This window comes from Amblyraja radiata, chromosome 35, assembly GCF_010909765.2.
Source record: "Amblyraja radiata isolate CabotCenter1 chromosome 35, sAmbRad1.1.pri, whole genome shotgun sequence".
In the NCBI taxonomy this organism is placed as follows: Eukaryota; Metazoa; Chordata; class Chondrichthyes; order Rajiformes; family Rajidae; genus Amblyraja; species Amblyraja radiata.
In genome coordinates, this window is record NC_045990.1 from 20346428 (window position 1) to 20364284 (window position 17857).

General features: G+C 45.5%; 1 protein-coding gene across 1 annotated transcript in view; it reads right to left on the reverse strand.

Annotated features, from left to right (window-relative positions):
- Positions 1-2217: 2217 nt before the first annotated feature.
- LOC116991884 (adhesion G protein-coupled receptor E3-like) overlaps positions 2218-17857 on the reverse strand; it is a 52052-nt gene continuing 36412 nt past the window's right edge. Inside the window, exons 6-10 of the mRNA XM_033050861.1 lie at positions 15685-15751; positions 13800-13891; positions 12862-13030; positions 3716-3805; positions 2218-2444 (exon numbers count right to left, since the gene is read on the reverse strand). Coding sequence (XP_032906752.1) covers positions 2412-2444; positions 3716-3805; positions 12862-13030; positions 13800-13891; positions 15685-15751 — 451 coding nt within the window. The 3' untranslated portion in view covers positions 2218-2411. The remainder of the gene's footprint in view (positions 2445-3715; positions 3806-12861; positions 13031-13799; positions 13892-15684; positions 15752-17857) is intronic.

Consider the following 17857-nt stretch of genomic DNA (forward strand, 5'->3'; position numbering starts at 1 on the left):
TTTTGTGCATTCTTGTTGACACACTGTTGGTAGAATGTGGAGGCTTTAGAAAGACAATAGACAATAGATGCAGGAGTAGACCATTCGGCCCTTCGAGGCAGCACCACCATTCAATGTGATCATGGCTGATCATCTCCAATCAGCACCTCGTTCTTGCCTTCTCCCCATGTCCCCTGACTCCACTATCTTTAAGAGCCCTATCGAGCTCTCTCTTGAAAGTATCAAGAGAACTGGCCTCCACCGCCCTCTGAGGCAGAGAATTCCAGACTCACAACTCTCTGTGAGAAAAAGTGTTTCCTCGTCTCCGTACTAATTGGCTTACCCCTTATTCTTAAACTGTGGCCCTTGGTTCTGGACTCCCCCAACATCGGGAACATGTTTCCTGCCTCTAGCGTGTCCAAACCCTTAACAATCTTATATGTTTAAATAAGATTCCCTCTCATCCTTCTAAACTCTAGAGTATATAAGCCCAGCCGCTGCATTCTCTCAGCATATGACAGTTCCGCCATCCCGGGAATTAACCTTGTGAACCTACACTGCACTCCCTCACTAGCAAGACAATGGGCACTAACTGTGTAGTCAGGTGTACATTGGTCTAGACAGTCGACACTCTGTAGACGGTGGTGTAGACAGTGTTAACCAACCACAAATGTTCTAGCAAGTTCCGAGAAATTGATGCATGTGGCCAAGTGCAGGAAGGAATCTCAGTCCTGGGTTTTAGGAATGACTTCTTGTTCCCCAGGGCACAAGACCATAAAACATTGGAGAAGAATTAGGCCATTCAGCCCATCAACTCTACTCTGTCATTCAATCATGACTGGTCAATTTTTCTCTTTCATCCCCATTCTCCTGCCTTCCCGTAACCATGGATTTCAAAGGCACATTTGGTCTAAACCGCCCTTGCTCAGTAACGCTTTGATATTTCACATTTAGACCACACCTTCTTACAAGTTATGAGAAATAATTATTAATATGAGGAATGTGAACATATTAACAAGACACACAGATCAGGATGATATTTTATTCAATAAAAGCATGGCATATTAAAAAAATTTGCATTTCTACGTATCAATACACAATAACAAGGTGTAACCAGCTTGCCCTTCCTGCTTCCTCCGTATGAGCCGGTGAAACCTCCTTTGTCTCACCTGCGGCAATTACAGGGCAAACCTGGGGCACTGGGAACCACAGCCATGATCAGCACTGGCTGCATTTTCATTCATCAGCCTCAGGCAAAGGCAGGGTTGAGTGTTCCGTCCCACACTGTCTTTGAGAGGGTGACAATGGGAGGTCCATCCATGAACCACTCCACCCAGATAATGTGGTGGTGAGATGGTAGTGGGTATCACTCAATGGTGGTGGCTATTAGCTGGTGCCGAGGGGCTGAAGGAAACCGGGAGGAGATGGGGTCCCGTGTGAAGGCTGCCTCGTGCTGATTCTCTGCTGAGGAACTTGCACTGAGCCTGACTCAGGGCTGAGCAGCGGCCTGGCCCAGACTCTGGCATCTCACCTGGTGAATGGTGTGTCCAGTTCAAGCTTTCTTACCCTTCAGCCTTTCACCCTCGACACTGCCTAGAGAGAGAAGCTCATCTGTGCCTCACATGTCCCGAACCAATCAGGAGATGTGGTTGTCAGTGGCATTTACAACCTGCTTTATGTTGGCTCTTGAAAAGCCCCAAATAATGATGGGCGGCGATGGGGAATGGCTTTGTAGCTCACATGCATTCTTGTCATCATATTGTGTCACCAACCCAACAGCAGGCAAAAGCCAGTCTGGGACACACCCTCTGTCAGCTTACAAACTCAACACTAACTCAACTCTAAACCTGCTAGACATCCACCCTGCCCATGTTGGACCCCAAGCAAACTCCTTCCAAACTCACAAGCACTCATTGACCTGTGCTGCCCGTGCTCACCTTCCGATGGCTGAATCCTGGTTTGTCACCTTGCCAACCACTGTCCAATAGCCAACAATTAGAGGATCACCAAATCAAGCAACCTTAAAGCCAGACGCACATCATCCCATCTGCCCAGGGAGGTGCTTGAAGTGAAAGGCAACTCTTCCGTTCCCCAGAATCCAGGCTAGATGCTACCGTGCTTATTATTGGACAGTCTGTTCAACAATGTAGAAGCTATGAACTCCTGCTATGTACATGCTCAATAGAACCAGAGAGCTGAAGCAGTACAACTCTCAGCTGCAACTTCTCGCCTCTTCTGAAGTTTGTAGCAAATTGAAACAGAGCGATGGAGGTAAGAATGGGGAGAGGGTGGCAGCAGCAATGGGGTAGTCCCAGTGGAGAGGCGAGTTACAGTCCCAAGCAAAGAGAGTCAGTGCACTGTTGCTCTTGTGCTCTGTGCCTCTCGCTTTAGAAGCAGCTGTAGCCGGCTCAGCAGAGCTCTCGTGCTTTCAATCACATTCCCGTCTCATGAACGCTTCTCGGGCCCTGTAAGGAAGCAGACAAGACATCGAGATCACAAACTAACCACGTGGCAGCTTGTCGGGGCCAGGCACCTGCTGGCTTTGGCTGAGGCAGCAGAGAACGAATGTTCTCATGAGCAGGACACCAGCACATCAACCCTGCCAACCCCCACCATGGCACAGCAGGCAACACCACGAGAGCCAACACAGACCACTGCACCTGGGGCTGTCTGAGGGGATAGATGGGGACAAAGGGTGAGGGGAGCGAGTGTCTTGGTGTGCGGGTTTGTGGGTGCAGTGAGTGGCCGAGTTGGAGGATGAATATTTGGGGGACATGTTTACAGTTTGCGGGGGGGGTGTGTGAACGAGTGTGGGGAGTGTGTGTGTCAGCATGTGTGACACTGAGTGGGTGGATATATGGCCAATGATGCAGGTTTGTATGTGGGTGTGTGGGAGGCAGTGTATGGGCTAATGTATGGGGAATGGCTGGTGATGTTGTGTAGCACGACAGTGTAACCTGATCTAGGCCGTGTGGGCCATGGCCGGGCCAATGAGTGGAGCATTGGTCAGGTTAATTGGGATTTGGGTGTGTGAGTGCAGACGTGTACAATTGTAGGGTGGTGTGCGGATGGAGTGAGCCCCTTACTCCAACAGCCACAGGACAATGTGACATTGTGGGTGTCAGAGAACGTGCTGCAGATCCCTGGTAAAAGAAAAAACAATGACCAGGGAGGCACAGCAGTGCAGCAGGTAGAGCCGCTGCCTCAGTGTCAGAGACCCGGGTTCGATCCTGACCTCGGGTGCTGTCTGTGTGAAATTTGGATGTTCTTCCTGTGACTGCATGGGTTTCCTCCGGGTGCTCCACTTTTGTCCCCTACCCAAAGACATGTTGGTTAATTGGCCGCTGTCAATTTGCCCTTAGTGTGTAGGGAGTGGATGCACAAATGGGATAACATAGAATATAGTATGAACGGGTGACTGATGGTCAGTGTGAAATCGGTGGGCCGAAGGGCCTGTTTCCTGCTGCATCTTTCAATTCTGTCAATCAAGATTGATTCTGGAAGTTTCAGGTTCTCTCGAAGCGGATACTGCTAAAAACAGCCCATTTAAGTAAGAGATACAGGTGAAAACAGGCCACTTAATGGGTACAAGTCCTGGTACTAGTCCTTATTATAGTCGCGTGTACAGAGATGTAGTGAGAAATGTCGTTTCTGTGCTATCCAGTCACATCACACTGTACATGACTACAATCACTCTCCCATGACAGACACGGCACTAGACTAATCGTAACCATACCTGCGTCGATGAAGTTGAAAACTCAGAGTATTTTAAGTCTTTCTTCAATAGGTAGAAACGGTGGAAGAAGTTGGCGTACTCATCCCTCACCTGAAAGACAAGGTGACATGGAGTGTTTACAATCCTGTCCACACCATTGCCAGTGGCCATTACACCAGGGCTGTCCATGGAGTTCACAATCCAGGCCCCGAGCTGCCGGCTTCTGGCTGCCTCACTCTCATTGCCAAAGCAGAAGGCAAGAGATCAGCACCAGGACAAAGGGTCACTCCAGCTTTATCTGCAGTGAGTGGATTTGTCAGCCACACCACCCAGGAAGCTCCAGCTCCAGATTCCACCCCGCACCTGACACCGTTCTCAGTTCCACAACTGAACTCGGTATTGGTGGCCCAGTGGTTGTTAATATCTGCCAGACCCTGGAACTCTGTGGCATCTACAGATTCCTCTGTGTGTAGATTCAGTTGTGTAGATATTGTGGTCAATAATGTTGTCCATCATTGTCATGGTGTCTAAGAAATATGGAAACAGGCCATTCGGCCCACGATATCCATGCCAACCTGTGGGCACCAGTTTTTCCCTTGGTTTCCACAATGTCATTGGATACACTTGGTCAGGTAGCTTTATTAGACTTTGGTGAGGCAGCGTTTGGAGTATTGTGTGCATTTTCTTGCCTCCCCATTACACAAAGGATGTGGAGGCTTTGTAAAATGTGCAAAGGAGGTTTACATGAAAGATGCCCGGATTAGGAGGTATTTGCTACAGGGAGAGGTAGGACAGACATTGCTTGTTTTTTTGCTGGAGGTTGTGGGGAGACCTGATAGAAGTATATAAAATAATGAGAGGCATATATAGTGCAGACCGTCAGAAACTTTCTCCTAGGAGGGTAAAATCAAATACTAGAGGGCAGAGCTTTAAGGTGAGAAGGGTAAAGTTGAAAGGAGATAGGGTGGTGAAGGACTTTGGTACATTGGCCTTCAACAGTCAGGGTATTGAGTATAGAAGTTGGAACATTATGTTAAAGTTGTACAACATGTTGGTGAGGCCACACTGTACTGTTTTCAGTTTTGGTCACCCTGCTCTAGGAAGGAGGTCACTCAGCTGGAAAGAGTGCAGAGAAGATTTGTGAGGATATTGCTAGAACTTGAGTGGGGTGAGATATAGCAAGTGGTTGTCAGGCTAGGACTTTATTCCTTGGAGCACAGGCTGGCGAGGGTGATCTTCTACAGGTGGATAAAATTATGAGGGGAATGAGGGTGAATTCACAGACTTTTACCAGGGTAGGGAAATCAAGAACAAGAAAGGAATACATTTAATGCGAGAGGAGCAAGATTTAATACAAACCTTAGGGGCAATTTTATCACACAGAAAGTGTTGGTTATATTGTATGAACTGTCAGAATAGGCAGTACTATAACTGCATTTAGAAGGTACGGAGAGGGACCTGCATAAGGCTGCTTGGCTCGGTGATGGGGCCCCAACTGTTTACCATATATATCAATGATTTGGAAGAGGGAATTAGGAGCAACACTAGCAAGTTTGCGGATGACACAAAGCTGGGTGGCAGTGTGAACTGTGAAGAGGATGTTTGGAGGTTGCAGGGTGAGTGGGCAGATGAGTGGCAGATGCAGTATAATATTGATAAATGTGAGGTTATCCACTTTGGCGGCAAAAACAAGGGGGCAGATTATTATCTCAATGGGGTTAGTTTAGGCAAGGGGGAGATGCAGCGAGACCTGGGCGTCCATGTACACCAGTCACTGAAAATTGGCGTGCAGGTACAGCAGGCAGTGAAGAAAGCTAATGGAATGTTGGCCTTCATAACAAGAGGATTTTAGTATAGGAGTAAAGAGGTTCTTCTGCAGTTGTATAGGGCTCTGGTGAGACCACATCTGGAGTATTGTGTCCTGTTTTGGTCTCCTAATTTGAGGCAGTGCAGCGTAGATTCACAAGATTGATCCCTGGAATGGCGGGACTGTCATATGAGGAAAGATTGAAAAGACTAGGCTTGTATTCACTGGAGTTTAGGAGGATGAGGGGGTATCTTATAGAAACAGAGAAAATAGGTGCAGGAGGAGGCCATTTGGCCCTTCGAGCCAGCACCGCCATTCATTGTTATCATGGCTGATCATCCCCTATCAATAACCCGTGCCTGCCTTCTCCCCATATCCCTTGATTCCAATATCCCCTAGAGTATCTAACTCTCTCTTAAATCCATCCAGTGGTTAGGCCTCCACTGCCCTCTGTGGCAGGGAATTCCACAAATTCACAACTCTCTGGGTGAAAACGTTTTTTCTCACCTCCGTCTTAAATGACCTCCCCTTTTTTCTAAGACTGTGGCCCCTGGTTCTGGACTCGCCCAACATTGGGAACATTTTTCCTGCATCTAGCTTGTCCAGTCCTTTTATATTTTTATGTTTCTATAAGACCCTAAACTCCCATTAGCCTACCCAATACTATTTCTCGCCAAAGTTCCTCTACCCCCTTTGATCCTCTGTCCTCCAATAACCTCCTTCTGGGAGATTTACTTAGTGAAGAAGATCCAAAGTACCTGTTCAACTCCTCTGCCATTTCCTTGTTCCTCGTAATAATTTTACCTGTGTCTGCCTTCAAGGGACCCACATCTGATTTTGCTACTCTTTTTTCCTTAACATATCTAAAGAAGCTTTTACTGTCCTTCTTTATATTCCTGGCCAGCTTCCCCTCGCACTTCATCTTTTCAGCCTGTATTGCCCATTTTGTTTCCTTCTGTTGTCCTATGAAAGTTTCCCAATCCTCTGGCTTCCGACTACTCTTTGCTGTGTTATACATCTTTTCTTTCAGTTTTATTCTATCCCTAACTTCTCTTGTCAGCCACGGTTGCCTCCTACTCCCCTTATAATCTTTCTTCCTTTTTGGAATGAAATGATCCTGTGTCTTCCGGATTATGCCCAGATAATTCTGCCATTGGTGTTCCACCGTCATTCCTGCTAGGATCCCTTTCCAGTCTACCTTGGCCAGCTCCTCTCTCATGCCTTCATAGTCCCCTTTGTTCAATTACATCACTGACACTTCCGATTTAACGTTCTCCTTCTCAAATTACAGTTTAAAACTAATCATATTATGATCACTACCTCCAAGCGGTTCCTTTACCTCGAGTTCTCTTATCAAATCTGGTTCATTGGACAACACTAAATTCAGAATTGCCTTTTCTTTGGTCGGCTCCATTACAAGCTGCTCTAAGAATCCATCTCGGAGGCAGTCTACAAACTCTCTTTCTTGGGGTCCTGAACCAACCTGATTTTCCCAGACTACCTGCAAATTGAAATCCCCCATCACCACAGTGGCATTACCTTTGTTACATGCCAGCTTTAACTCCTGCTGCAATATACACCCTACATCCGGGCTACTATTTGGGGATCTGTAGATAACACCAATTAGTGTCTTCTTGGCTCTGCAATTCCTCAATTCAATCCACAGTGACTCTACCTCGCCAGACCCTATGTCTTCCTTCGCAAGGGACTGAATTCCATCCCTCACCAGCAGAGCTACCCCCCCCCCCCCTCTGCCCACCTGCCTGTCCTTTCTATAGGACGTATAACCATGAATATTAAGTTCCCAAGCCCGATCCTCCTACAGCCACGTCTCAGTAATCCCCACAATGTCATATCTACCAACCTCTAACTGAGCCTCAAGCTCATCTACTTTACTCCTTATACTTTGCGCATTCAAATACAATGCTTTTAATTCCTTACGCATCTCACCTTTCACATCAATCCCTATTACACTTGCCCATACTCTCCTATCCCTTTGTGGGTTTTCATTCCCGTTAATTATGGGGTCCTTAACTATCCCTTTACTCCCTTTCCCTTTAACTCTGTCCTTGACTATCCCATTAGACACCCCCCTCCCACCCCTTATTTACTTTAAAACCATAAAACTATAAATAACTTTAGTATATAAAATTATAAAATATAAAGCTAAATGCAAGAAAAATGTTCCTAATGTTGGGCGAGTCCAGAACCAGGGGCCACAGTCTTAGAATAAAGGGGAAGCCATTTTGGACTGAGGTGAGAAAAAACTTTTTCACCCAGAGAGTTGTGAATTTGTGGAATTCCCTGCCACAGAGGGCAGTGGAGGCCAAGTCACGGGGTGGATTTAAGAGAGAGCTGGATGGAGCTCGAGGGGCCAGTGGAATCAAAGGATATGTGGAGAAGGCAGGCACGGGGTATTGATTGGGGACGATCAGCCATGATCACATTGAATGGCGGTGCTGGTTCGAAGGGCCAAATGGCCTCCTCCTGCACCTATTTTCTATGTTTCTACATTTCTATGTATAGAGGGATATAGGCCCAACATGTAAATGGGACTAGCTTAGATTAGGCATTCTGCTCAGCATGGATGAGTTGGGCCGAAGGGCCTGTTATGTGCTATAGGACTCTGAGATGTGCAAGTCAGGTTTTTTTACACAAAAGCTAAGTCTGGAATGAGTTGCCGGGTTTGGTGGTTCAGGCAGATACAATGGTGGCATTTAAGAGCCTTTTGTATATGCACATGGATATGCAGGAAATGGAAACAAATGGATTATATGAAGGCAGATCAGAGTTGGTCTTAGGCAACATGTTTGGCACAGACACTATGGGCTGAAGGGCCTGTTCTTGTGCTGCACTGTTCTATGTTCAATGTTAGAGAATCATACAGTGTATAAGCAGGTTCTTTGGCCCAACTTACCCATGCCCCATCTACACTAGTCCCACCTACCTGCTTTTAGCCCATATCCCTTTATACCTATCATATCCATGTACCTGTCTAGATGTTTCTTAAACATTGTAATAATAAATGATTCAACTACTTCCTCCGGCAGCTCGTTCCATCTGCCTACCACCCTTTGTGTAAAATATTTGCCACTCAGGATCTTATTAAATCTTTTCCCCCCTCACCTTAAACCTATGTCCTCTTGTTTTCGATTCCCTTTCTCTGGGTAAAAGACTGCATTTACCCTATTTATTCCTCTCATGATCTTACACACCTCTATAAAATCATCCCTCATCCTCCTGTGCTCACAGGAATAAAGTCCTCGCCTGATCAACCTCTCCCTGTAGCTCAGGTCCTCGAGTCCTGGCAACAACCTCGTGAATATTTTCTGCATCCTTTCCAGCTTAACATGATTCCTCTAACAGGGTAATCAAAACTGAACACAATAGTCTAAATGTGGGCTCACCAATGTCTTAACAACTGTAACAAGACCTCCCAACGTCTACATTCAGGCCAATGTGTCGAAAGCCTTCTTGACCACCCTATCTATTTGTGATGCCACTTTCTTTTTTTTTTTTTTTTTTTTTTTTTTTTAAATTATTTTTATTAGAAGTACGGTAAATTACAATAACACACAACACATATATCTTAATACATTTTTTGTTCCGCTTCATTTTTTTTTTTTTAAAGCTTTAAGAAAAAGATAGAAGTAAGGAAAGTAAAGAAGGTGCGCAAGAGTTGTGAAGTGCAGGAGAGTGTTGGGAAAAGAAAGCCCCTTAGAAAAGAAGTTAGAGAAGGAAGTAAAGTAAGAAAGTAGACCCTAGAAAAGAAAGAAAAAGAAAGTAAGGACAATCGCTCTATTATAACATTAAACTCCGCAGAAAGACTACCAACCAAGTCTGTTTTTGTTGTTTTACCTCCCAATGCCAGGTCCTGATACCATTTATTTATTTATTTATTTATTTTTAAAATTACTATTGCACCTCATGCTTGTAATAGGTCCATAAACGTAGAGGCCACTTTCAAGGAACTATGTACCTGAACCCCTAGATCCCTCTGCTCTACAATACTCCACAGAGTCCTGCCATTCACTGTGTAGGTCCTGCTCTGATTAGTCTTCCCCCATGCAACACCTCGCACTTACATTTATTAAACTTCATTAAGCAATCCTCAGCCCACCTGCCCAACCAATCAAGATCCTGATGCAGGTTTTGACAACCATCTTGTTATCTACAATACCACCCTCTTTAGTGTCATCTGCAAACTTACTAACCATGCCTTGTACGTTCTCATCCAAATCCTTGATACAGATGACAAATAGGAATGGGACCAGCACTGAACCCTGAGGCACACCACTGGTCACAGGCTTCCAGTGCAAAAAGCAACCTTCCAACATCACCCTCTGCTTCCTTCCCTGAAGCCAGTTTTCTATTCAATCAGCTAGCTCTCCTTCGATCCAAGTTGATCTAACCTTCAAGAGCAGCCTACCATGCGGAACCTTATTGAACGCCTTGCTGAAATCCATATGTACAATGTTTACAGCTCTGCCCTCATCAAACTTTTTGGTTTCATCTGCAAAAATCAGATTTGTGAAACATGATATCGCACGTACAAAATCATGCTGGTTATCCCTAATCAGCCCCTGTCCATCTCAATGCATGTATATCATTCCTCGAAATACTCTCTTGCCAACCACACATGTTAATCACTGGCCTGTAGTTCCCTGGCCTTTCTCTGCAGCCCTTCTTAAAAAGAGGTTCAACATTTGCCATGTTCCTGTCATTTGGCACCTTTCTTGTATTTAATGACAAACCGTAAATCTCAGCCTGGACACCTGCAATTTCTTCTCTAGCTTCTCACAGTGTCCTTGCATAAATCTGATCAGGCCCGGGATATTTGTCTACCTTCATACCTCTTCGACCATAATGCTGCCCTTAAGCCTTTCAACCGCCCCGAAGCGGGAGTTTCGATCAACCCGACGGGGGCTTCGATCGTCGGCTGCGATTGCCCCGATTGCGGATGGTTTGTCTGCCCCGACCGCGGGAGAACAAAGAGGATGAAGATTGAACTTTATTGCCTTCCATCAGTGAGGAATGTGGAATCCACTGTGATGGATGTTTATGGTAACTTTTATGTTGTTGCCTGTCTTGTTGCTTTTCACTTCGGTATGGATGTACGGTACCTCAAATTTCACTGCACCTTAATTGGTACATGTGACAATAAATAGATCTTGAAACCTTGAAGACATTTCCATTGACTGCCCCAAGTTCCCCAGTCCTAATGTCTGTCTCCACGTAAAAACTGAAGAGAAATATTATAGACCTTGCCCATCTCCTGTAGTTTCACACAGAATTGACCACTTTGATTCTCGAGGGTTCCCATTCTCGCTACCATTTTTCCTGTAAAGTACATAAAATCTCTTGCAATTATTCTTAATATTATTTGTCTTTACTATACCATTTTTGCCATCATGATTTCCTTTTTCAGCTTACTCCTCAGTTCCCAAAATTCCTCTAGGGATACACTTGATCCCAGCTGCCTAGACCTGTCTCATGCCTCCTTACACTTGACCTGAGCCTCAATTTCTCTCATAATCCAGGTTTGCCTGCCTTACCGTTCACTCTAACAGGAACATGAAGGTCATGGACTCTTGTCAGCAGACTTTTACAAACATCCCATTTCTGGATGGTCCTTTTCCTTCAAACAACCTTCTCATACCAACATGAGCAAGTTTTTGTCTAATACACCTCAGGCTCGATCACGCTGAGCACCGGCTCCCCTCAAGGCTGTGTGCTCAGCCTGCTGTTGTTCACACTGCTCACATATGACTGTGCTGCCAGATTCAGGTACAACAGGATTATAAAATTCGCAGATGACACCACAGTGGAGATGATGAATCAATGTACAGGGAGGAAGTGAAACAACTAGTGGACTGGTGGGGCAACAACAATTTAGAATTAAACGTAGACAACACAAAGGAGATGATTGTCGACTTCAGGAGGTCGCAGCCCAAACACACACCCGTCAACATCAGTGGCACCCCGGTGGAGAAAGTGGAGAGCATTAAGTTCCTCGGAGTGCAAATCACAGACAGTCTCACCTGGTCCAGGAACAACACTGGGATTGTCAAACGGGCCCATCAGCGACTGCACTACCTGAGGAAACTCAAACAGGCCTCACTCCCCACCAACATCCTCAGGACTTTTTACAGGGGCACCGTGGAGTCTGTACTCACGTACTGCATGAACACGTGATACTCCAACGGTAATTGCTCAGACAGGAAGTCTCTGCAGAGGATAGTGAGGGGAGCAGTGAGGATCATTGGCGTCTCCCTACCCTCGGTACAAGAACTGTTCCAGAGCCGCTGCCTGAAAAAAGCACTGAGCATAGCAAAGGACAGACTGCAACCCCTCCACACACATCTAGATCTCCTGCCATCAGGAAAGAGATACCGTAGCATCAAAACCCGGACAACCAGACTGCTAAATAGCGTCCTTCCACAGGCTGTGAGGCTGCTAAACAGTCATTCCACCTGATTCTGCTGCTTTGCACTGACAATTTAATAACTGGCACTGAGTAATAACTCTGGCACTGGCTCTGGCCACTTAAATCAGCCGCCCTGGACATTTTATGACTTTTTACTTGTATTTTAATGTTGCTGTTTTTACCTGCACTTTTTAAAAACTATTCGTACTGTTTTATCAGGAACTGGATTGTTTTTTTAATTGTTTTTATTTTTATGCGTGAAATGTTTAAGTTTTATGTGCGATGCTCCTGGGAAACGTCTTCTCATTTTGCACTGTACAACTTTTGCTTTGCAAGATGACAATAAAGGATGATGATGATGATGATGATGATGATGATGATACCTTCAATGTTGGCCTTGCCCCAATTTAGGATTTTAATTCGTGGGCCCACCTGGTCTCTATCCTTAACTAATGTAAACCTAATAGACAATGGCTGCTGGTCTCAAAAGGCTCATCCATGAATACTTCATCCACTTGTCCATTCCAATTTCTGAAGACCAGATCAAGCGTTGCCTTCTCTGGAGAAGGGTTCTCTTCATATTGCCGGAGGAAATGTTCCTGAATACTTTTGACCAATTCTACCCTGTCTAAACCTTTTGCACTGATATTCCCAGTTAATATTTGGAAAGTTAAAATCCCCTTCTATGATAACCTTATTAGTCCTGCAGCTGTCAATAAAGGCAGGCGTAGCTGGGACCTATGCGAATGCCCATGGCTACACTGTTGGCTTGAGTCCATAATTCTGGTGACTGGTCACAACGTGCTCGCCCACACAGGCCAGTCACTTGCCCAGCCTCATTCCCCAATGGAAGGTCCAGCATTGCCCTCTCTCTGGTTGGCCATCTACATACTGTTTGAGTGAACGTTGCTGAACAAATTCAAGGGGACTTACCTGCTTGTTAAGGAGGCAGTGCAGGATGAATATGAACATTCCTTGCATGCTGTTGATCACAGTGAAGATGTAGGCCATGACAATTGTTTCCTTCTGGAAGTGCAACATGCCAAATATCCAAGTACATCCCAGGAGGCAGAGCTGAGCGACAGCAGTGGAGGTAAAGACCCTAAAACAAGAGGCACGAGAAGCTGAATGCAAGACAATAATTTGTGTCACTCACTACAGTGCATACTTTAAGGTGCAATATAAACTTCCTGCTGCTTCTAGATCCTCTCTCTTTCAATTATTTGTGTTGACTTCAATGCACAGACTGCAGCGATAGAGATATCAGCCAGTCAGCTGATACAATAGTGAGCTATGACTTGTGGCACACCAAACGTCAAAGGATTTATTGGAAAAGAAAAAATGATTTATGTTGGCCTCTGCTGAGAAATGTTTGTTTCAAACAGAATAATGCAAAACTGATTCCTTCTCACACTGAGGTGTAACCAGAGAATGCCCATCCCCTAAACACATTCAGAAACCTCGACAGATAACAGGACAGGAATGGCATCTGAGTGATTCACATGCTTGACCTACCACGTGTGGTACCGAACCTATGACCCTGGAGCCGACAGTTCCCTCTATCCGGTCCACTGTATATGCCTGATGTTATTTCCCCTTTTGGTAAGTTTGGAAAGGGCCCAGCTATCAGTGCGTGAATCCCAAATCAGAACAGAAAACGGGAATGGCTTAGATGAGACATGTTGGTCAGCATGGACGAGTTGGGCTAAAGGGCCTGTTTCCATGCGGTATGACTCTAGGACCTGTCAGCATCAGCAGCTTCATGTGAATAATGGGAAAAGGATGGGTAAGGGACAAGTGCTGGCCATTTGCATGACCTGGATACCGTATCAACCAAGGAAGGTACCAGCAGCCACACCAGTTGTTCTCACCTGATTTTCTTCAACTGGTCCATATCAGGATTGATACTTGAAAACTTTTCAGTCAGTTTCAACACAGTCATAATAAAAAATCCTCCATTGACCTTCCAAGAAAAGAAAAAGCCACATTATTCCGATTAAGACAGTGGTTTATTGAAATAATATTTTCTTGATAATAGACAATAGGTGTAGGGAGCCAGCACCACCATTCAATGTGATCATGGCTGATCATCCCCAATCAGTAGCCCGTTTCTGCCTTCTTCCAATATCCCCTGACTCCGCTATCTTTAAGAGCCCTGCGCAGCTATCTCTTGAAAGTATCCAGAGAACCGGCCTCCACTGCCCTCTGAGGCAGAGAATTCCACACTCACAACTTTCTGTGAGAAAAAGTGTTTCCTTGTCTCCGTTCTAAATGGATTACCCCTTATTCTTAAACTGTGGCCCCTGGTTCTGGACCAGCACAAACATCGGGAACATGTTTCCTGACTCTAGCGTGTTCAAACCCTTAATAACCATATAACCATATAACAATTACAGCACGGAAACAGGCCATCTCGACCCTTCTAGTCCGTGCCGAACACGTATTCTCCCCTAGTCCCATATACCTGCGCTCAGACCATAACCCTCCATTCCTTTCCCGTCCATATAACTATCCAATTTATTTTTAAATGATAAAAACGAACCTGCCTCCACCACCTTCACTGGAAGCTCATTCCACACAGCCACCACTCTCTGAGTAAAGACGTTCCCCCTCATGTTACCCCTAAACTTCTGTCCCTTAATTCTCAAGTCATGTCCCCTTGTTTGAATCTTCCCTACTCTCAGTGGGAAAAGCTTATCCACGTCAACTCTGTCTATCTCTCTCATCATTTTAAAGACCTCTATCAAGTCCCCCCTTAACCTTCTGCGCTCCAAAGAATAAAGCCCTAACTTGTTCAACCTTTCTCTGTAACTTAGTTGCTGAAACCCAGGCAACATTCTAGTAAATCTCCTCTGTACTCTCTCTATTTTGTTGACGTCCTTCCTATAATTAGGCGACCAAAATTGTACACCATACTCCAGAATTGGCCTCACCAATGCCTTGTTAATAATCTTATATGTTTCAATAAGAATCCCTCTCATCCTTCTAAACTCCAGATTATACAAGCCCAGCCGCTCCATTCTCTCAGCACATGACAGTCCCGCCATCCCAGGAATTAACCTTGTAAACCTACGCTGCACTCCCTCAATAGCAAGAATGTCCTTCCTCAAATTAGGGGACCAATACGGCACACAATACTCCAGGTGTGGTCTCACTAGGGCACTATACAACTGCAGCAGATGTTATCTTTAATGCATTTCCATTTTCATAGAAACATCTAGCAGTGCATAAATAGTTACATTTGGCCATGTTTGCCTCTACATTGATCCTCAACAATCATTTTTAAAAGACAGTTTGTTCGCTGGTGTGTCAGACAAAGTTCTGCCATCTCTTTGCCACAGCCTGTGCCTCTGCGGAGATCGTCCGCAGTGCATGCCTCTCCGCCACAAGTCAGTAGGTGGGCAAAAGGACAGTGATGTAGATATTACCGTAGTGTTGCATCAGCACAGAGTGGATGACTTCAAATCTTCTCATATGCATTGTGAATCTACAAATATTTATGGACAGCCTAAAGATTTATCACGAAAACCAGTGATAAAGATATAATCTTTACCAATGCTCTTTGGAGAAATGTCATCCAATACTGCTAAATATTAATACCCAAGATTACAGCACAGGTTAATGCTCCAAGGCCCTTCTGTTCCTCCGACCTGCCATTCATGGTTGATGTCCTATCATCATTAGTGGTTCCAAAACCTATCAGCTTACATTCTGAATTCAACAGACAATCTCTGTTTCATATTTTTCTAAACTTACCAGAATAATCACACAGACCGGAGCCAGGAAAGCCCAGATAAATCCCATCTTTAGATCCAACCAACAACTGGGGAAAGAGTAAAAAAATGTTATTTCCAAATGACACTGTAGAATGTTTACACACGTACAGGTATGTTCCCACACCAGTAACATTGCTGCTCAGACGGCCTCCCTGCCATTTGTGAGGTTCGGCAGGAATCGACTACTCCCATCATGGGTACATTGCTATCTCACTCAATTCTGTGTGGGCCCAGCTTGGCACTGTTGGTCTTCATAATCATTACATTATTAGCCAAGCATGTTTTGCAATACACGAGGAATTTGATTTGCCATACAGTCATACCAATAAAAAGCACCAAGACACACAAAATACATTTTAACATAAACATCCACCACAGTGACTCCCCCACATTCCTCACTGTGATGGAAGGCAAAAAAAAGTTAAATCTCTTCCCTTCTTTGTTCTCCCATGGTCGAGAGCCTCGAGCCTTCTGGTCTTTGTGCAGGGAGTTGTGGCTGGGGAAGGGCTTTAACATTTTTAGCTATATTTTTTCCCTTGACGAATGTTCAGTGACCTTACCCCATCCATCTCCACTGCACCCCTCGTATCTGCCTCTCAGTCTCCCTATCCCACCCCAACTCACCTCCCCCTGAGCCGGAGAGAGGCCACGTGTGACCTCCTTGAGGACAAGTTGGGGCTGTTGGTGAACAGATTCCTGTATCTCCTCCAACCTCATCTACTGCATCCGCTGCTCTAGATGTCAGCTGATTTACATCGGGGAGACTAAGCGGAGGTTGGGCGATCGTTTTGCCGAACACCTCCGCTCAGTCCGCAATAACCTACCTGAACTCCCGGTGGCTCAGCACTTCAACTCTCCCTCCCATTCCCAATCCGACCTCTCTGTCCTGGGTCTCCTCCATTGCCAGAGTGAGCAACACCGGAAATTGGAGGAACAACACCTCATATTCTGCCTGGGTTGCTTGCGCCCGGATGGCATGAACGTTGAATCCTCCCCTTCCTTAACCCTCGAGCTGTCTCCTCCCATCCCCCCGCCCTCGGGCTCCTCCTCCTCCCTTTTTCCTTCCTTCTCCCCCCCACCCCCCATCAGTCTGAAGAAGGGTTTCGGCCCGAAACGTCGCCTATTTCCTTCGCTCCATAGATGCTGTTGCACACGCTGAGTTTCTCCAGCATTTTTGTGTACCACTGAAAGTAAGCATGCAGGTACAGCAGGCCGTGAAGAAGCAAATGGCATGTTGGCCTTCATAGCGAGCGGATTTGAGCATAGGAGCAAGTTGGTTCTACAGCAGTTGTACGGGGCCATGGTATATTGTATGCAGTTTTGGCCTCCTAATTGGAGGAAGGACATTCTATAGAGGGAGTGCAGTGTAGGTTCACCAGGTTAATTCCCGGGATGGCAGGACTGACATATGATGAAAGATTGAATCGACTGGGCTTATATTCCCTGGAATTTAGAAGGATGAGATGGAATCTTATATAAAATTCTTAAGGGATTGGACAGGCTAGATCCAGGAAAAATGTTCCAGATGTTTGGGGATTCCAGAACCAGGGGTCACAGTTTAAGAAAAGGAGGTAGGCCATTTAGGACTGAGATGAGGAAAAACTTTTTCATCCAGAGAGTTGTGAATTCATGGCATTCTCTGCTACAAAAGGCAGTGGAGGCCAATTCACTGGATGTATTCAAGAGAGAGTTGGATATAGGTCTTAGAGCTAATGGAATGAAGGGATATGGGGAGAAAGCAGGGATGGGGTACTGATTCTGGATGATCAGCTATGCTCATATTGAATGGCGGTGCTGGCTCGAATGGCCGAATGGCCTACTCCTGCATCTATTTTCTATGTTGACAAACCACTGGAAGTTAATGTGCTGGTGCAGGGGGCAGTCAGGAAGGCAAACTATGTTGCTTTGACCGCAAGCAGATTTCATTTTAGGGCAGAAGGGGTAAGCCAGATAAGTATAAGCGAGTGAACCTTGTGTCAGTGGTTGGGAACATATTGGAGGGAGTTCTGAGTGACCGAAAATATTTGGAAAGGCAGGAATGGTTAGGTTTGGTCAGCATGTATTTGTGTGGGGAAATTGTGATGGGGTTTTTCGAGGAGGCAATAGAGATTGATGAAGCAGGGCAGAAGATGTTGCCCATATGGACTTTAGCA